Source organism: Chiloscyllium punctatum, chromosome 9, assembly GCF_047496795.1.
Source record: "Chiloscyllium punctatum isolate Juve2018m chromosome 9, sChiPun1.3, whole genome shotgun sequence".
Classification (NCBI taxonomy): domain Eukaryota; kingdom Metazoa; phylum Chordata; class Chondrichthyes; order Orectolobiformes; family Hemiscylliidae; genus Chiloscyllium; species Chiloscyllium punctatum.
The window spans coordinates 57,875,706-57,897,221 of NC_092747.1; the positions used below are offsets into that span (position 1 = coordinate 57,875,706).

The following is a 21,516-nucleotide window of genomic DNA, read 5'->3' on the forward strand; positions in this document are numbered from 1 at the left end:
TGAGCAAAGCATCTAGATGATTAGGTTGAAAAAAAAAATTCCCATTATGTCCAGTGATTATTTCATACAATGGAGCATAGACCTCACAGATTCTCTTGTCATATTTTTCTGTATGATGTTCCTTTTTGCAATGTGCTGTGGCAAAATATATGTGGTGATACATCAAAAGTTACTTCTTTCAAAAAAAACGACAATGCACTACTATACATTTCCAGTCTTTATTGTGAAATTAAACCTTAAACAGCAATCTGTATATATTTGTGATTATTAACAAACAGGTAGTAAACGAAAAAAAATGCAAAAGTGCAAATTTACAATTTATATGACTTGATGTGAAAGAAATGTCCTAAACTATTTGAAACTGAAAAGTAAACCTTTAAATTAAATTTCAAAAAATTTTGTTAAACAAATTAATTCATAAATTCACAACAACATTAAGATACAGGAACTTTTCACTTATAGTGGAAACATGATTTAAAATGACCTCTCCTCCACAAATTACTGTCTGTGTGAGTTCATTGGAAATGGAAAAGTTGTTAATACCTTTTTTTAATATTTTACTGGTACTATTGTAAATAATTTATTTGTTGGGAATTCCTGGCAGGTTTGTCTTCCCTGAAGGATATTAGTGAACCATTAACATTTTCACAACAGAATCACAGCTATTGGATGCAGTCATTATTTTAATTCTTGACCATAAATTAAAACTTTTATTGAATTTCACCCCACAACTTATCATGAAGTAATGTGAGCTTGTGAATTCCATGCTGATACTCTTGCACTATATCTGCTTGACTTTTGGAAATGCAAAATTAATATCTCAAACATTAACTCTTTATTTTGAACTCAACAAATCCATTTAGAAAGAATTAAGTGTCGTATTGTGTTTACTTTTCTTCTGCCTCTGTTCTCAGTTGTCCATTTGTTGAGATCTGGTTGGTTTGTGGTAAGTGGGTATCCTTTAATATATTACAGGTTACATTATTAACAAAATCAACTTGTAATCTTCAAAGTTCTTCCAACTTCTTTGCTTCCCAGTTAATTCCAATGGGAATAAGACACTGCTTCTCTTGCCCTCTCAACTGTTCACTTCTCCCACTTTCTCACAACTGTTCTGCATACTACATCAGAGCTAATTTGTATCTGGCCATTCTTGCTCTGAGTTACAAGCCAACTCCAGCCCTTTTCAAGTTTTACTAATTCTTTTACAAATCCATTTCACAATTTTCCTTGCCACCCATCCTCATTGACAATTCCAGATGACAGCAGAGATCTTTAAACATGACAGGTAACTGTAGTCTCCAGCCCACGACTCCATGGAACCAAACCCTAACAGGATAAAGCTAATTTACCATTCAGTCCTATGTTATGTTTTTCTGTCAGCAATGGAAATTGTAGTCACCTCATTAATGGGCTAATAGTTGTCTTGCAACAACCCCTGATGCAGTGCGCTAGGCAGAACACTCAAGGTAAGACTGACTTTGACCAGACAGATTCAATGCAGATTAAATGAGTAGGCGGGATAGTCAAAAAAGAAAGAACTAGGATTTATATAGGTAGTGATTTTCTTTTAATATATAAAATTTTTATTTGTTTGTCTGGTCTACTACCTTAACTTAGTTGATATAATTATAATAATGCTCCAATCACTTATACAGACACTATAATTGCAAACAATTTTCTGCTCCTTCAAGCAAGAGTGGAGGCAAAGATCACCTTGTACAAAAAGTAAACACAAAAGCAAATTCAGGTGAAAATAAGCTCCTGGACTAATTTCAATTGTCTAAGAGTGTCAAACAGAGAGGTCTTGATTCCCATTTTGCCTAGATTATTTATCTGCCAGGAGGTTGCCATTCTGAAGACAGGCAAAAATGACACCCACCCAAATCTGGCAGGTTCAGTCTATATTCAAGCAGGGATATTAGGACCTGACTGATTGTCTAAATGCAGAAGTCATTATAGTTTTCCCGACAGGTGAACACAACATGAAGAAAAGCGAGGATCAGAAGATGCCAAAGCAGATAAGTAATTTTTCATTTCACTGTGGGCCAGGATAAGCATGAGTGCCCCTCCAGCCTCTAGAAGCACATTCAGCAGGTCATCTTTTACTTTATTGGTTTGGCTCTTCAGTTTCCCATAAAGCTACCCCTATAGGTTCACTGGCTAAGATGGTCAAATTTTATCAAGAGAAGTGACATAGATCTGCACCAACAGTGCCAAAGTTAGTGGTAATGAATTGGCTGCTAATGATTTTCATTGCATCCATTGGTTTGGAAAATCTTGCCAAACTTTTCAATTTCAAATCACGTAAATGTGTTACTTTGTTGCAGACCATTATCCCTTCACCCAATCCCAAATGTGATGCTCTTATCAGATGGCACCAAAATATGATTCCACCATATATCTGCTATCAGTGGGTGATATCCATACCCTAAGATTCTTTGCTCCTAACAGAGAATCAGCCAGCTAGATTTAAGTGAAACCTGGATGGCAAAATATCCTGGGTTATTAATGCATGAACTTCTAACTCACATGCACTACATTAAAATCAGATCATAGTGTCATGTTCCTACTTACATTTTATATTTTTCTCCCATTCACTGTCCAATTAATTAATTGAAGTTTTTCAGAACTGACAAGGACTTGGACAGTGTTTAATCAGATTAATGTAGATGGCCAATACACAACTAAGAAACTGCTGCAAGGAATGCCACAAATAAAAACGGAACAAACAAATGGAAGCTTTAAACTGGCTAGCAGAAACTAATATTACCTTTCAATGATTGCACTTTGTGAAATATTTGATGCTAAGAAAAAGAGTAAATCAAATGCACTAGCAAAGCTTTGTTGTTGGAGAATAATTGGCGCCTATTCACCTAGCACCAAGCTATTCTATTTTTTGGGGAATTGGTTTTTCTATGAAGTGCAAAATACCACAAAAGCTGTCTTTTATTATTTGGGAAATCATATGAAAACTTTGAGTACTCCAGATTAGGTAAAGCAAGGTTAAATAGTTAATAAAGCTAAAATGTCTGGAAATGAACCTTCCAGCTCAGCGAGCAAACCTACATTCATTTGGCACTGTTGGTGCAAATTAATGTTGCCTTGTTTATCCCTCTAACATGGCTGTAATAGTCTCAATTCATTAATTAAATGGATGTAGGACTAAATCTAAACAACACCCTAATTAAATTCATTACTTATATATTGTTATGAAGAAAATCATGAGATACTACATGGTTTTTATAGATTGAATAAATTAGGAACAAGCATAAAGGTTTAAGTGAAACCTGGATGGCAAAATATCCTGAAGATATTTTGCTCTCAAGAAATTCCTCCGACCATCATTTTTGGTCTCCGTGCTTTAGGAAAGATTTAATGTAACTTGAATGGGCTCAGAAAAGATTTACAAGGATGTTGCCAGGGTTGGAGGGTTTGAGCTATAGGGAGAAGTTGCATAGGCTGGAGCTATCTTCCCTGGAGTGTTAAAGGTTGAGGGGGTGACCTTATAGAGGCTTAGAAAATCATGATGGATATGTGTAGGGTGAATAGCCAACATCTTTTCCCCAGGGTAGGAGGGTCCAAAACTAAAGGGCATAGGTTTAAGGTGAGAGAGGAAAGATTTAAAAGGGACCTAAGGAGCAAATTTTTCATGCAGTGGATGAGCTGCAAGGGAAGGTGGTGAAGGTTGGTACAATTACAACATTTGAAAGGCATCTGAATGGATATAATGAATAAGAATGGTTTAGAGAGATATGAGCCAAGTGTTGGCAAATGGGACTAGATTAATTTAGAATATCTGGTTGGCCTGGACAGGTTGGTCCAACAGGTCTGTTTCCGTACTGTACATCTCTATGACTCTGTGACTCTACATGGATGTACTAACTGAAATATATGGATTCATAACTTGTTAAAAAGTAGAAATTTCAAACTATTGAATAATACATCCTTCAGACCCATTTAGCATGCAAGTGGTCGAGATTACCTTTTATGATATTGCCCACACTCTTATTAGAGAGGCATTGAGAAACAAAATGTGGTTGGACATAAGGCTACAGTACTCCTGAGCAGAATCTCACCTCCTTTAAAATGAGGCTTCCCAGTTGGATGACAGAATTAGTGAACTTATCTTTACATTTACAAAAGCAAGCTTACACTAGTTTATGAAACATTATCAGTACTTCAGGGTTACATTACAGTCTTGAACAAATTCACTTCTGTTTCTGAAATACAATTATGAATTGTACAGGATAATCAAGTGACTGATATCAGAGACGTATTAAAGCTGTGTTACTGAAGAGTATTAAGTGCATTTTCTGTTCTTGCCTTTCTGGTACAAGACCTTGTCTACTGAGAGTGCACAATTGAAAATGGAGACCACAAAGTGTTGATTTTCTTTCTTCAATTAATTAAATAAAATATTGATTATATGTTACATTAAATCTCATTTTCATTGTTTAAGGAGTTAATATTTAGTGGGAAAGCTAGCCCCTGTGACTCAAATGGAGAAATGCACAAGACTGAAACATACCAAATAAGATGACAGTCAACATTGAATAAAATGATGTCTGTAAAAACATTATGGTTTACCTTGGTGCTTCTGGATCAGTGCAGGGGAAAAGAGTCAAGGTTGGCACATCTGGTTGCTGTCCAGTATTCACTGTGCAAAATGACATTTGTGCAGATGTCAGGTGAGCACAGGAGCACAGCCCATTATCATTCTATATCTAAACTCAAACATAAAGAATTACGTTGGTGCTGAATAACAGAAGGGTGGCAGATGACCCAACATTACCACTGGAGAAATGTGAAGAATATTCAGGGAAGGAGAAATCACAGCTTGAAAATATGAGGTGTGATTGAAACAATCAGAGATCCTCATTACCAATTTTATCAAGTGGCAAAGAATACCCTATGTTCTTCTTTTTATTTTGAGCAACACACCCAAAATGAATGAAAAGTAAACCTGCAAGTAAAGAAAAGACTATCCCTACTGGAGCTGCCATGAAAGACCAACCAAATTGAACTTTAAGATTTGGATGTGGGCATGATTTAGGTGGCTCAGCGATCTGGTCCACCACAGCAACGAGAGCTTGAATCCAAAAGCTGTACATAATAATGGAAAACGTGGACAAAATACCTGGAAGCACAAAAAATGGCAATCAGTATGGTACACAACATAAATGTTTCTGTTTCATTTATCACAATTTTGAACAGCTATTGACTATGCAAAGATTAATTTTGAAGTATCAAGTGAAAACTGGTTTCCCAATTGGGAACTAACTATCCAAGGATACACATCCTATCAAAAGGAGGCAAATGGCCAAATGGGTGGGGTTGCCTTGCTGGTAAGAAATGAAATAGTAGGAAGTGATATAGAGTCAAAAGTTGTAGAATTAGAGTGTAGAGTGAAGGAAAAGTGACTGCAATGGGAGCTTTGTAAAGGCACCTGAGCAGTAGTCAGGATGTGGGGCAGCAAATAAATCAGGAGACAGAAAAGGCCTGTAAGAAAGGCCCAATTACAATATCACAGCGGAGTTTCAATATACACGTGGACTGGGAAAATCAGATCGGCAGTGGATCCCAAAAAAAAAGGGATTTGTGGAATGTCTGTGAGATGGTTCATTTGAAGCAACTTGTGCCCCATTAGGCAACAGGCAATTCTGGAATTTGTGATGCTTAAAGAGGTAGACTTGGTTAGGGAACTTAGCATGAAGGAACCAATAGGGGGCTGTAACCATAATATGGTAGAATTCAGCTTGCAGTTTGAGAAGAAGAAGCTGGAATTGATATTGGTATTTCAATTGAGTAAAAGTAATCACAAAGGCATAAGGGAGGAGCTGGCCAGGATTGATCGGAAGAGGAATCTAACAGGTAAAAGGGTGGAGCAGCAATGGCAGGGATCTCTGGGAGCAATTCGGGAGGCACAGCAGAAAGTGATCCCAAGGAAGAAGAAACATACTAAGGGGAGGACGAGGCAACCGTAGCTGACAAGGGGAGTCAAGGATAGCATAAAAAGCAAACAAAACATATAACATGGTGAAAGCCAATGGGAAGTCAAAGAATTGGGGATCCTTTAAAAAGCTGAAGAAGCCAACATAACAGCACTAATATGAGGGAGATAATGAAAAACGTGGGTAAGCTAGCTTTGTAATATAGAAAAAGATTGCAAGAGTGTTTTTTCACTATATAGAAGTTATGAGAGAGGCAAGAGTGGACATTGGATCAAGAGAAAATGAGAGACTGCAGAAGAAGTGATCAGGAACAAAGAAATGGCAGAGGAGCTGAATAGATAGTTTGCTCCAGTCTTCATAATGAAAGGCACCAGTAGAATGCCACGAGGGTCAGGGCAGTGGTGTGTATCGTGGCCATCCCTAAGGAGAAGGTGCTGGGAAAGCTGAAAGCTTTGAAGGTCAGTTGGACTACACCTAGGGTTCTAAAGGAGATAGCTGAGAAGGTTGTGTGCTGATCTTTCAGGAATTATTGAAGTCAAGGAGGATCCTAAAGGCCTGAAAAATAATTAATGTAATGCCCCTGTTTAAGAAGGGAGGGAGGCAGAAGAGAAGAAACTATAGGCCAGTAAGCCTGACCTTGATCATTGGTAAGATTTTATGATCCATTATTAAGGAAGAAATTGCAGAGTTCTTGGAAGTGCATGGTAAAATTGGATTTTCACTATATAGAAGTTATGAGAGAGGCAAGAGTGGACATTGGATCAAGAGAAAATGAGAGACTGCAGAAGAAGTGATCAGGAACAAAGAAATGGCAGAGGAGCTGAATAGATAGTTTGCTCCAGTCTTCATAATGAAAGGCACCAGTAGAATGCCACGAGGGTCAGGGCAGTGGTGTGTATCGTGGCCATCCCTAAGGAGAAGGTGCTGGGAAAGCTGAAAGCTTTGAAGGTCAGTTGGACTACACCTAGGGTTCTAAAGGAGATAGCTGAGAAGGTTGTGTGCTGATCTTTCAGGAATTATTGAAGTCAAGGAGGATCCTAAAGGCCTGAAAAATAATTAATGTAATGCCCCTGTTTAAGAAGGGAGGGAGGCAGAAGAGAAGAAACTATAGGCCAGTAAGCCTGACCTTGATCATTGGTAAGATTTTATGATCCATTATTAAGGAAGAAATTGCAGAGTTCTTGGAAGTGCATGGTAAAATTGGATTTGTGGAAGGCTTTTGACAAATTGCCACACAGGAGGCTGCAAAATAATATAAGAGCCCATGGTGTTTCGGGCAAGGTACTGGCCTGGATAGAGGATTGGCTGACTGGCAGAAAGTAGAGAATGGGATAAAAGGGTCTTTCACAGGAATGGCAGCCAGTGACTGGTGGAGTTCTGCAGGGGTCAATGTTGGGGCCACAACGATTTACATTATACATTAACGAACTTGATAAAGGAACTGAGGGCATTGTTGCTAAGTTTGCAGGTGACACGAAGATAGGTGGAGGAAAAGATAGAGTTGAGGTGGCCGGAAGGCTACAGAATGACAGACTAGGAAAGTGCACAAAAATGTGGCAGATAGAGTGCAATGTGGGCAAGTGTGAGGTTATGCACTTTGGGAGGAAGAATACATGCGTACACTATGTTCTAATTCGGGAAAATTTTCAGAAATCCAAAGCGCAAAATGACTAAGGTATCCTGGTTCATGATTCTCTTGCAGTTAATGTGCAGGTTCAGTTGGCAGTTAGGAAGGCAGATGGAATATTAGTGTTCAATTCAAGAGGGCTGGAATATGGGTAATCCAAGATGGAGGATGGGAAAAAATGGGGCTTAAAGAACTGCTCCTTTTTTGAGGTATTTTAGGTGTTGGAGGTGATATTTCAAATTCCAGGAGCAGCAATTACTGTTTTATAAGCTGTTATAGAGTCATAGAGCCACAGAGATGTACAGCATGGAAACAGACCCTTCCGTCCAACTCACCATGCTCACCAGATATCCCAACCTAATCTAATCGCCTTTGCCAGGACGTGGCCCATATCCCTCTAAACCCTTCCTATTTATATACCTATTCAGATGGCTTTTTAATAATGCAATTGTAGCAGCCTCTACCACTTCCTCTGGCAACTCATTCTATATACGCACCACTCTCTGTGTGAAAAAGTTGTACCTTCGGTCCCTTTTATATGTTTCTGCTCTTACCCTAAACCTATTCCTTCTAGTTCTTGACTCCCCCACCCCAGGGAAAAGACTTTGTCTATTTATCCTATCCGCGCCTGTCATGATTTTATAAATGTCCATAAGGTCACGCCTCAGTTTCCGACACTCCAGGGCAAACAGCCCTAGACTATTCAACCTCTGCCTGTAGCTCGAATCCTCCAACCTTGACAACATCCTTATCAATCTTTTCTTATCTCTTTCAAATTTCACAACATCCTTCCATTGCAAGCTCGATGGGTTAAATGATTTCCTTCTGCATTGTAATAATTCCGTGTTTTTGTGGTCTCAGCACCCAGGAGGGTTATAGTCAATCCATTGTTCTGTTTAAAATGGGAAGAACACACGAACTTGCTCTCGTTCCAAAGCTCTACAAGTCATAACATAAATTTAATTATTTTGTTGAGTTCCTGATAAGGCTAATCATATTCCTTCTTGAATTTAGAATAAAATGTTGCATTCCACATTTCTTTAATATACGCAAAACTATTGATTTATTCTGAAACAAAACTTCTTTAATAAAAATGCTGAATCGGTTAACACACAGTGTTTTTCTTGAAGCAAGTTCAAGTATTCAAAATGAACAGTAATCTGAAACCACGTGATTTCCAAGAAGTTCCTTGTCAAAAAGAGAATTGCTGCTCTTCCATTAACCTCTTAACAAATATTAGGCATGTAATCCTTCAATCCAACTCTACCATAATTACTATATGAGAAGCCTTCATCATAAAAGATACCATAACAACATACTAATGAGATTCACCATTTTACATCGTAAGTAATAAATTGGAAAGGTAGCATTCTCAAACAAGTAGATCATTTCATTTGAAAGAGAGTTTACTTTAAAGGATTAATGGCATAATTATCAAGATACTCCACTTTCTGCAAGAAGGGAGATCTTCAGGTTGTTTCCAGAATATAAAATTTTATAATTATGTAAGATATAAAATTGGGCTCCTGGAAAAAATAAATTATTGGCTTTCTGATGCTTTTCAATACTGAAATTCAACCTGGCTCAGTAGTTAGCACTGCTGCCTCACAGCGCCAGGGACCCGGGTTCAATTACAGCCTTAGGGGTCTGCCTTTGTAGAGTTTGCACAATCTCCCTGTGTCACTGTGGGTTTTCTTCAGGTGCTCTGGTTTCCTCTCACAGTCCAAAGATATGTAGGTTAGGTGAATTAGGGGTGCTAAATTGCCCATAGCATCCAGGGATATGTAGGTTAGGTGCAATAGTTGGGGTAAATATAGGGTAGGGGGAATGGGCTGGGTGGGTTATTCTTCGGGGAGTTGGTGTGGATTTGTTGGGCCGAAGGGCCAATTTCCACTCTGTAGGGATTCTATGAATTATAATTTTTGCTTACTGGATAGAAAGTGGCATTTGAATAGTTTCGAAATCCACTATTCGACAAACATTTTTAGCATACCTCCTATCACTTTTCCTTCATTTTCTGACAGGATCATCTCTAATATTACAATACATGGAATGCTAATCCAATATAAAGGGGAAAGACCTAATAAGGACCGAGTCAATTAACATCTCTGAAGTACATGTACTGTCAGTACTTTTGGTGTTTAATGAGTTTCCCATCTCAGACAGATTGAAGTTTCATAACATACTCAATGTTGGATCCTATTACATCAATAGCCTTTAGTCCCTGGTCTGAACTGGCCATCCACTAGGGCTAACTGATTAAGGTAAGTTGCACTGAAGACTGAAGTGACCAGAAATAAATGTAGTTTTATTTATCAACAAAATATCACAGACATCTTGCCATCAAAGTGCTTTTTCAACATAATTAAAATAGGTCACACATGCAGAATCACTTTGTCAACAGATTTATCAAGAGTATGACGTGAGATTTTTTGATGTGCCAATGTGACGAGCACAGGATTAATTTTAAACTATGAGAAAATAACGTAAACCAAATGTTTTGGCATGACTACCATCACAATAAAATCTGCTAGTTTTCCACACATGAACAGAATTACACGACCTGACCCACTGAGTCCCTTTGCCATTCGATCATGGCTAATACGTTTCTCAACCTCACTCTCCTGCCTATTCCCAATAGCATTTGATCCCCTTACTAATCCAGAATCTGTCTACCACATTTTAAATACACTTGATGACTTGTCTTCCACAGCCTTCTGTGGCAACGGGTTCCAGATTTAACGCCCTATGGTGGAAGAAATTCCTCCCTATTTAAGTCCTAAAAGTCTTTTCCTTCACTCTGAGGCTCTGCCCTCAGGTCCTGGTCTCCCTTATTCGTGGAAATATCTTACCCAGGCTTCTCGGTATTCTGCAGGTATCAGTGAGATCCTCCTCTCATTCTTCTAAACTCCATTGAATACAGACCCCGAGTCGTCAACTGTCCTCATATGACCTTCGTCCCAGGATCATTCTTGTAAACTTCCTCTGGACCACCTCAATGCCATAACATCTTTCTTTCGATAAGGGGCACAAAGCTGCCCATGATATTCCAAATGTGGTTTGATCAGACCCTTTTACAGCCTTTTTATTTTACTTCAGTCATGGGACATAGGCATCCCTGGTTGACTTGCATTTATAGCACGTCCATAGTTGTCCTTGAGATGGCGGTGGTGAACTGCCATTTTGAACCACTGCAGTTCACATGCTGTAGGGTGGCCCACAATGCCTTTAGGAAGGATATTCCAGGATTTGGAGCTCATAAATTTCTGCAGTGGTATCTTGTACACTGTTGCGGCTGAGCATCAATAGTGGAGGGAGAGGATGCATGTCGATGTCATGCCATCAAGGGCGCTGCTTTGTCATGGATGGTGTCAAGCTTCTTGAGTGTTGTTGGAGCTGCACCCACCCAGGCAAGTGAGGAGCATTTCATCACACTAGGGACTTTAGGGAGGATTAGGTTTTAGGGAGTCAGGAGGTTAGTTGCTCACCACAATATTAATTGCCCCGGCCCTCTTTTGGAGCCATTGTGTATATGCGGTGAATCCAGTTGAGTTTCTGATCAATGGTAAGCCCAATGATGTTGATTCTGGGAAAATCAGTCATGGTATCACCTTTGAATGTCAAGAGGCAGTGATAAGATTGTCTCTTATTGAGGATGATCATTGCCTGACAGTGCGCCATGAATGTTACTTGCCACATGTCAGCCTAAGCCTGGATATTGTCCAAATTTTGTTGCATTTGAACATGGACTGCTTCAGTATCTGAGGAGTCACAAATGCTGCTGAACATTGTGCAATCATTGGCAAACATCTCTGTTCCTGATCTTATGATGGAGGAAGATCATTGAAGAAGCAGCTCAAGTTGATTGAGCCAACGAAACTATCTTGAGGAATTCTTGCAGAGATGTCCTAGAGCTGAGATAACTGACATCCAGCAACCACTATAATCTTCATATGTGCCAGGAATGACCCCAACCGGCAGAGATATTGGCCAGTTCAGTCATTCCAGTTTTATGAGGCTCAATGATGCCACACCCGGTCGAAAGCAACCTTGATGTCAAGGGCTGTCATTATCACCTCACCTTTGGAATTCAGCTCTTTTGTCCATGTCTGAACCAAGCCTGTAATGAGATCCGGAGCAGAGTGGCCCTAACTGAACCCAAACTAGGCATCACTGAGCAGGTTATTGCTGGGCAGCTGCTATTTGATAGCACTGTTGATGTTACTTTCCATGAATTTACTGATGACCAAGTGTAGCCTGTTGGGGTAGTAATTGGTTGAGTTGAATTTGTTCTGCTTTTTATGTACAGGACTTACCTGGAACAATTTTCCACATTGCCGGCTAGGTGCCAAAGTTGTAACTGGACTGGAACAGCTTGGCAGGGGAGCAGAAATTTCTGAAATGCAAGTCTTCAGTATTGTCGCCAAAATGTTGTCGGGGCCCATAGTCTTTGTGGCATCCAGTGCTTTCAACCTTTTCTTGATATCACACAGAGTCAATCAAATTGGTTGAAACTGTAAATACTGGGCACCACTGAGGGAAGCCATGATGGATCATCCACTTAGCACTTATGACTGAAGATTGCTGCAAGTGCTTCAGCCTTATCTTTTCCACTGAAATGTTGGGCTTTTCCATCATTGAAGATGGGAATATTTGGGGAACCTTCTGATCGAGGGAGTTGTTCAATTCTCCACTACCATTCATGACTGGATGTGACAGGACTGCAGATGATTAGGTCTGATCTGTGAGATCACATATGTCTATCACTTGCTGTTTATACTGTTTGGAAAATGCAAGTCATCCTGTTTGGGACTTCACCGGGTTGACACCTCATTTTTAGGTTTGCCTGATGCTGTTTCTGGCTTGCCCTCCTGCGCTCGCCAATGAACTAGGTTTGATCCTCTGGTTTGATGGTAATGCTTGAGTGGATGGTGAATGGCTGAATCTGTGAATCTGTGGAATTCATTGCCACAAAAGGCTGTGGAAGACAAGTCATTGAGTGTATTTAAGACAGAGGTTTATTGGTTCTTGATTAGCAAGGGGATTAAAGATTCCAGGTAAAAGGCAGGAAAATGAGGTGGAGAAAAAGGGCTTATGCCCGAAACATCGATTCTCCTGTTCCTTGGATGTTGCCTGACCTGCTGCGCTTTTCCAGCAACACATTTTCAGCTCTGATCTCCAGCATCTGCAGTCCTCACTTTCTCCTTGGAGAAACATATCAGCCATGATTGAATGGTAGAGATTACTCGATGGGCCAAATGGCCTAATTTTTCACAAATGCCTTATGGTCTCGTGGAAAGCTAGCAGATTTTACAGGGGCAGCAGTAATTATTTTCTCATATTTTTAAAGAAATCCAGTGCTCCTATCTACACAACTGCATGCACTCTTGAAAAGTCTCTTGACTATGTGATTCTGCATGTGTGATTTAATTTTATTAAGTTGAATACGTTTAATGGCAAGTTGAATTGATGGCAAGACTTTTTGTGACATACATTTGTTAACAGGGTCATAAGAGGATAATGGATTTTTCTTTGGCAAGAAATTTCTTGGAAACCATGTGATTACAAATAATTGTTGATCTTGAACAGCTGAAGTTGCTTCAGGTAAAAAAATCTTACTGCGTGTTAACCAATTCAGCACTTCTACTGAAAGGGTTTGTTTGAGAATAAGTTGATAACTTTGTGTGTATTAAAGAAATGTGGTTGATGCAACATTTTATTCCAAATTCACTATCGAGTAAGAATATGATTAGCCATAACAGGAACTCAGTAAAATAATTAAATTTATGTTGTGACCTGTAGAGCATTGGAACGAGAGCAAGTTAGTGTGCTCCTCTTATTTTAATTGGAACAATGGATAGAATATTCCCTTCCTGGGTGCACAAGGTCCACAGAAGCTCAGAATTATTAGTGTGCAGAAAGAGGCCATTCTGTCTATCATGCCTGCATTGGCTCTACTATCTAGTGCCAATCTCTTGCCTTTTCTCCATATCTCTGCATACCCTTACTATCCAAAAAAAAGCCAATGCTTCAATTCATCCTGCCACCACCACATTTCCAGGCAATGTATGGCATAGGCTAACAACTCACTGTGTGAAAATATAACATAAATGTAATTATTTTACTGAGTTCCTGATATGGCTGATCATATTCCTTCTCGATATTGAGCGTAGAATAAAATGTTCTGTTCTCACCTCACCTGGTTTGCTTGGACATCACTTAAAAAAAACTTAGATTTTTATGGAATTCAAATACTGCTGTGATGAGATTTGGACTTGGCCCCTAGGATATTATCGAGAATATTATCTCTAGAACATTAGTCTAGCAACAGTCCCACTAGGCCATCGTCTCTCACTTTTTGTGAGTACCATAACAAAACAGGCCATAGGTGAAAAAATTAGATTCTCAACGTGTGCGAAAAATCTCTCCCAAACTTTCCTGCAAGCTCTCTATGTTGACTTCAGAATCTCTCTTGTGACTGGCGACTACCCTATTTCCATGTATTTGCCTCTCATTAAAGCCCCAACTCAGCTTTTTTATGTCCCAATTCCAACCCACATCTCTTCCAAGAAACTAGATGGCACAATTTCCCAAGAGGTAAAATAGAGTGGCAAACTGGCAGCTGCTGCTCCTGAATGCCTGCCTTAGCAATCATACTACTGCTTCTTCACAATAAAGTCCTGCATACTCCATGACCATGATTCTCCTGATCTGTTCGCCCATTCAAGTCAGCATCAGCAAACCACCACTCTCACCACATCAAGCCATAACCACTTCAGCCCTTCAGCACTTCACTTTGGAGCTGATGGACACCTACAACTTGCCTGCTTCTGCCAGATCAGTTAATGCAAGGAAAAGCTACTCATCTCATGCATCTACACAGGAAACTTTCCTACTGACATGGACACAAGCATGGTGTGGCTCTCTGTTTGCTTTCCTAGTGCTCACTTGCAGGCCCTGTCATCAGCCTCTGCCTGGGTCAAATCAATTCATTAGTGCACAAGGTCTTCAGTTTGCAATCACACATCATTCAATACATAAAAAGGAAACGGTGTGGGAATAAGACCATAAGAAACAGGAGCAGAATTAGACCATTCACCCCATTGAATCTGCTCTAGCCCTTGACCTTGGCTGAAATGTTCCTCAACTCCATTCGCCTGCCTTCTCCCTTTAACTTTTGATCTCCTTACTGGGCAAGGAAAGATATTGAAAAACTTGAAAGGGATTTACAAGGATGTTGCCAGAGTTGAAGGGTTTGAACTATAATGAGTGGCTGAATAGGCTGGGGCTATTTTCCCTGGAGTGTTGGAGGCTGGGGGCGGGTGTATAAGATTATGAGGCGCATGTATAGGATGAATATCATGAGAGGGCATAGGCTTTAGGTGATAGGGGAAAGACTTAAAAGGGATCTAAGGGGCAACGTTTTAATGCAGAGGGTGGTGCGTGTATGGAATAAGCTGCCAGAGCAACGTTTAAAAGTCATCTGGATGGGTACATGAATTGGAAGGGTTTAGAGGGATATGAGCCAAATGCTGGAAAACTGGACTAGATTAATTTGAGATATCTGGTCAGCATGGATGAGTTGGGCCTCAGGGTCTGTTTCCATGTTGGACAGCTGTATGACTCTATGACTCTCTAACCCTCGTTCCCCTAATGATCAAGAATCTATCTGGTTGACATTGAACTGGACCGAAGGATCTGTTTCTCTGCTGTACATCTCTATGACTGTATGACTCTAAGAACATATCTATCTTTCCATCTTAAAGACATTCTATAATTCAGCCTCTAAGCACGTTGCTCCATGTCACAGCATGTCATCAGAGCTGCAGCAAGTGCCAGTACTGTAAGTCATAAACACACTCCATGTGCCTTAAGCAATTTGTAATGTGTGAAGTTCAATGGGGAAGTGCTGTGGGTGGATGAAGGGCGAAGACAGTCAGTCAGAGGCTACCATCATCGTCAGTCAGAGGGGACTAATCCTGTACTAGTCCAGGCGATACCACCGTCCATCAGACACTTGGTCAAATGCAGGTCCAAGGATGCATGCCCTTGCAGTTTGGGGATTGGGCCACAATCAGCCTTGACAGCCAAATACAAATTCTCTGGGAGTTCACAGACAGGTAAATCAGAGTGCTGTGGTGCCATCTGTGTTGGGGCTGGCCTCTGGTCGTTTGGAGCTGTACCGTTAAGTCAGTCCAGGCTGGTAGCCTATGGTAATGCCATGATGGTCATCAAGGTCACAGCTGCCCAGAACTTTTATGCCTTTAGCTCATTTCAAGGAGTAACTGGTGACCTGTGTGACATATCCACATCTTTGACACTTCAGATGATGCTGATGGCATTTTCTTCACAATGCATCTTTTTGAATCACCCTTGACAAATGTGCTACTACCTGCACCCATGTTATTTTGAAAGGACCCAATCACCCACCCACAGTGCTTGTGAACAAAAAAAGCTTCCAATCCATGAATTTTCAAATTACATCTTACCATCAACATCAAATATTGCCTCACAGTGCCAGGGACCTGGGTTCTATTCCACCTTCGGGCACTGCAACAATTCTAGGGTTCTGTGAAATTTAACCGTGGTTAAAGTATGTAAACTTTCATGGACAGTTTACAGTCTCTCCCAAACCAGAGGCCAATTGATTAAGTTACTCCACTCAAATAGGTTGCCTTTCTTTCCAAACTGAACTGCTATTTCATTAACTGGATTCTCTTTTCCTGCTTACAGTTTAATGCATAGATTCAAAATTCCACATACCAGCCAAAACAAACAACCCTCCGCCTAGAAGGTATAAGGTATCACGCCCTTTGAAAGCTTCATAAACAATGAGTCCAAATCCAATTCCAATACTGAATACAGAAAACACAATCAGCACACTCCATGAATGACGGAAACCTATAAAAACAAATCAAGAATTAAATCTAACATCATAGATGTCAAACAGAATGAATAGAGGCTACAAGTTACGCGTTAAGCAATATAGCGACTTAAGTTCTATTAACCGTGTAATGTAACTAAATTAAGATCATAATGTGCTCCTGTATCATCCCACCATAACAATGGGCCTGGTTTTGTTGATAACTGTGAGGTATCAGCGTTCAATGTTACTTGCATGAAGAAGTTAGAACATTGCTGCCTGAGATGTCTTCTCTTCTCGAAGCTGACCTTTAATATCTTACTGAGATACACACTTGAATTACAAGAAACTGCATGAATTTGCTATACTCATGTGATTATTGACACCCCCTAAACATGTCAACCTGTCCATTCCCATGTAAGTAAACTCTGTTTTAAATTTTCCTTAATGCCACACAACTCCTTTGGTACTGAAAATTAAGTGTGGAATTTGATTTTGTTTAGATCTGCATTATTAAACAAGTGCATTCTTGTTTCCATCTAATATTTTTCCGAGGAGAATCCTTCGTTTCCTCTATTTTTCTGTACCTAATATGACTTTGAATTCAATTCTAAATGACACTGCACTGCCGATTAATAATTCCCTAAACTGATTGATTAAAGAGGCACACAATAACTTATTGTGTTCAAACCTATCCCAAATTCCCTATAGAGTACAGTGATTCTTTATTTAGATTAGATTCCCTACAGTACAGAAACAGGCCCTTTAGCCCAACAAGTCCACACCAACCCTCCAAAGAGTAACTCACTCAGACCTATTCCTCTACCCTATATTTACCCCTGACTAGTGCACCTAACACTATAGGCTACTTAACATGGCCAATTCACCTGGAATGTGGCAGGAAACTGACGCAGTTATGGGGAGAATGTGCAAACTCCGCACAGACAGTCACCCGAGGCAGGGATTGAACCTGGGTCCCTGGTACTGTGAGGCAGCAGTGCTAACCACTGAGCCACTGTGCCACTCACAGTACTTATTAAAATTCAGGCTTAGGACGTCATTGGCTAGGCCATCGTTTATTGTTCATCCCTTATTGTGCAGAGGGCAGTTAGAGTCAAACACATTACTATGGGTCTACAGTTACCTAGGTAACACTATCTATGTGAGACAAAATAAGGATGGCCATTTCCTTCCTTAAAAAATATGAGTAAACCAGATGGGTTACCCCCTCAACAATCATTTCATGGTCATCCCATGGTGGGATTTGAACCGAGGTGAGTCTTTGGATTAATAATCTAACAATAACTCCATTAGGCTATCACCTCCACAATCAGTTTTCAGACAAGATCTCATAGGAGGTCTCTGGGCAAATGGATAAACAACAGTGCTAATTGTTCATCACTAAAAGCATGACACTGCTTATATTTCTGTTGTTGAAGATATTGTGAAAAGGTTTGATATCTCACCATGATAAGCATGACTAAGCAAGAAAAAATAAGCAAGATTTTCTGTGGTTACACACAGCAATATGTTCACCACTGAATTGTACAATCCATGTTCAATTCTGGCTCAAACTGAAAAGACTTTCATTTTCTGTTCCCTGTCTGTTGGAATGAAAATGAAAGCTCTGTCCTCGTTAACTTGAACAATTTAAATGTGCATCAGAATTTGCAATAGGATGCCCAACCTCTGATCTGTTTGTCAAAATATTTTTTTCTCACTGTTAGGTTTCCAATCAATGTTTGCCCCATGATATAGATGGTGGGAAATACACAAGTATAATGTCAATGAATGTCAATGGGAAATTTTGTGGTTTAAACCACATTTAACCACATTTGTGGTTTAAACATTACAGTGTTCATATTGTTAGTGGTGGCTGTTTGGTCCCACTGCCTTCACAATGTTTCCTTGGAGGGTCTCCTTACCTATCGTGGATATAAGAAGTCTCTCCTCTTGCCAAATTCATGCACCAAGGCCTTCAGTTCTGCATCAGAGAAGCATGGAGTATGCTATCTGCCCTGTAGTGCCATAGTCACTCTTCTTACAGGTCAGATATAGAGCCCCACCATCTCCCACTTTAGAAAAATCTGAAGCCAGAATACATTTGCCCCTTGGTTGGTTCTGTCTGGCTTTAAGTAGCTTTAAGAGGTAGTTTTCTTGGTTGAGCTTTGGCCCCTTGCTGAGCCAGGCAGTCATACAATAACGTATTTAGTATTGGACTGCATTAATTACAGTTAGCAAGTAGCATGAAGGAACAGGAGTGGGTCAATTCCACATTTCGGGGCTATAAAATTTTGATCTAGCACTCTAAATATGTGCCAGTTAGGTGTCCAGAGATGTGCAGGCTGGGTGGATTAGCCATGGGAAATGCAGGGTTTCAGGGTTAGGGCAGTGGCATTGGGTCTGGGTGGAATGCTCTTCAGAGGGTTGGTGAGGACTCAATTGGCTGAATGGCCTGAATCTCTCCACACTGTAGGAATTCTATGATTCTGTGACCACATCAGTAAAATCTCCACATCGGTACTTGACCTAGTTAACTTCCAAGAAGTAAACCATGATGATTACATTTATTAAGTAGAAACATATTAATGTAGAAATCACACAAAAAAGCAATCCCAACTTTGACCACATGCTTTATCATTGTGGTGACACACAACAGGGTGACTGGAGCAGAGCCAGTAAAATGTCTTACGGGAATAATAGGGATCTTAAGAAGGTTTAGCAACAATGTACTAACAATTTTGTTATGGATTTGGTGTGCCTCACTACTGCTGTAGATTGTCATAGAATACATTTATAATGGAGTTTTGAAAGTTATTCAGGTTCAGGATAGATGCCAGCATCAAAACAAAATCACTCTATCAGCTTCTGAGAAAAGAGGAACATTGATTCTGATGCAGAAAGTGCAATGCCTTTTGTTTAGATGCATATTATATTGTAGAGTTTCAGCGTAATGTTACACAGACACTATCACACAAAGACAGGTCTATTTTGCATTAGACATAGAATCATTTGAAAAGAACATAAATTAGCTGGGAAACCTAACATAACTTTTGGATGTCGAGATCTTGACTCATTAACCTGGTTGAATTCTTTGAAGATGTATTGGGCCTTGATGATAATGGTAGACTTGTGGTAGCTTTCCATCTCGTGTGATAATGATGTCCAGTTGCCTAGGTATTGTTCATATTCATTTTTAAGAGATTTCTGTGCAAATTATTTGGTGCCCCTGATGTTACATATTTACAGCAATTTTGTTGAAAAATCCAGTTAAAGATAACTACAACGTCATATGTCTAAGCTGGAAGTGCATGACAGAGATATATATTTCACAACTCCAGTTGTTCACAGCCTTTCAGCTGTCTGTACTTGCATTTCGAGTTATTGCAGGAATCTTAAGAGTGAGAGCTCATCAGATATCAAGAAACACTATCAATCTCAAAAGTAAGCTGCAATCAAGCTATTAAAACCATGCAACTGTGCAAGTATTAACTGCAGTCAGCAATAGAACAATAAAGGATCTGTTCACAACAAAAATACAAGGCGTTATGTGAAAATGGATTTGTTGAATGTTTGTCAACAGTTACAGGTAGTCGCTGTACACAAAATATATTTTCAGTTGTTAATGCAACTGAGATTTCTAAACGTAATGGTGTATGTGCTGCCAACAACAGCTTCCAGGTATACTTATTTCCACAGCAAACACACTGTCTAGTATGGATGAGAATAACCTCCAACTGGTCTAAGTAGAAGAATCCCTTGTAGTAAACAGGATATAGTTGAATAGATTTCCGCAGTTATAAAGATATGGCATACATTATTAGCGTCTCTCATAGGAGGTCTGAGCTTTGAATCTTTCACCACCTGCCCTCCCAGTCCTCATGACATCATTGCAGTGGTTGGTGCATATGGAACAAAATCAGAGCCTTTCAAGCCCGTACTCAACACAGACTACTTTCTAATCGAGAGCATCATTTCACTAATGCTACAATGTATCACTTTAGGTAATAAGGGGCAAAATTGTATCTAAGGGACAGGTGACGCATCCAGCAGCTGAACAGCCAGCAAGAGGCTCACGTCGTGTATTTTTAGGAAAAGCCTCCCATGTGAAGTTCCAGTCAGGCACTGAAATGGCTGGCAGTGGGGCTTGCTTGGAATCAAGAATCCCCAGGGAAGAAATCCTGTTGACAGAGATCCGTCAGCCAATGAGAAGCTGAAAGCTCCATGGCTGCTTTCTGCACCATAAGGGGCAGTGGCAGCCTCTGACACCAAGCCTAGGATCAGCAAGTGACTTAGTCCACAGGTTAATGAAGTTGGAATGGGGACTGTGGGCAGAGGGATACTGCTTAGAGAGTGTAGGGACTTGGAAAAAAGGCAGTTGCTTTCAATGCCCTCTCTCCCCCTTTCACACTTCACATTGCCAGTTGATTCAGTCAGGCACTGGTTGTCTTTGAACAAAAAGTTTAAACAAAGGGCACATCCTCAACCTCAGATTCAACTGAGTTTGCTTTTCATGCTCTTCATCTGTCAATCAGCCCATGACACTAGAGAAAACAGAGCAGTCCTCACCCTCCAAAAGGAAAATTGTGGATTGTTATGTACTAGTTGTAGTGTATCTTCATTTTTAAGCATGCAAGATGAGTAAAATAAGTAGGTCTCATTTACCAGTTTTAGAGTCTTTTCCTTCTGATCCAATAAGCTTGCACATATGTTTTCAGATGCCCTGAAATGCGACCTTACTTCAGGAGAGGACATTAAGTTCCACCCAATGAGTGAAACATTTAGATTAAAGGTGAACTCCATAAATTAAAAAGTTACCGCAATTGAAAATGCACACAATATGCTTGAAATCAGACCTTCTGTTAAGTACAAATGTCTGAACAAAATCACTCCATCAGATTCTAACAAAAGAGGAACAAGAGGAACTCAATGCAATGCCTTTTGTTTATATGCATATTATATTGTAGAGTTTCAGTGTATTGTCACACAGACACTATCAAGCACTATCAGTGCTTCCAAATAAATTTGTTGGACTATAACCTGATGTTGAGTCATTTTTAACGATCAGAGAA

The 21,516-nt window shown here is 39.9% G+C and overlaps 1 protein-coding gene across 1 annotated transcript in view; it reads right to left on the bottom strand.

The window, feature by feature from the left end:
- Nucleotides 1-231: 231 nt before the first annotated feature.
- LOC140481429 (transmembrane protein 182-like) overlaps nucleotides 232-21,516 on the bottom strand; it is a 56,154-nt gene continuing 34,869 nt past the window's right edge. The window contains exons 5-6 of the mRNA XM_072577592.1: nucleotides 16,345-16,482; nucleotides 232-5,140 (exon numbers count right to left, since the gene is read on the bottom strand). Coding sequence (XP_072433693.1) covers nucleotides 4,869-5,140; nucleotides 16,345-16,482 — 410 coding nt within the window. The 3' untranslated portion in view covers nucleotides 232-4,868. The remainder of the gene's footprint in view (nucleotides 5,141-16,344; nucleotides 16,483-21,516) is intronic.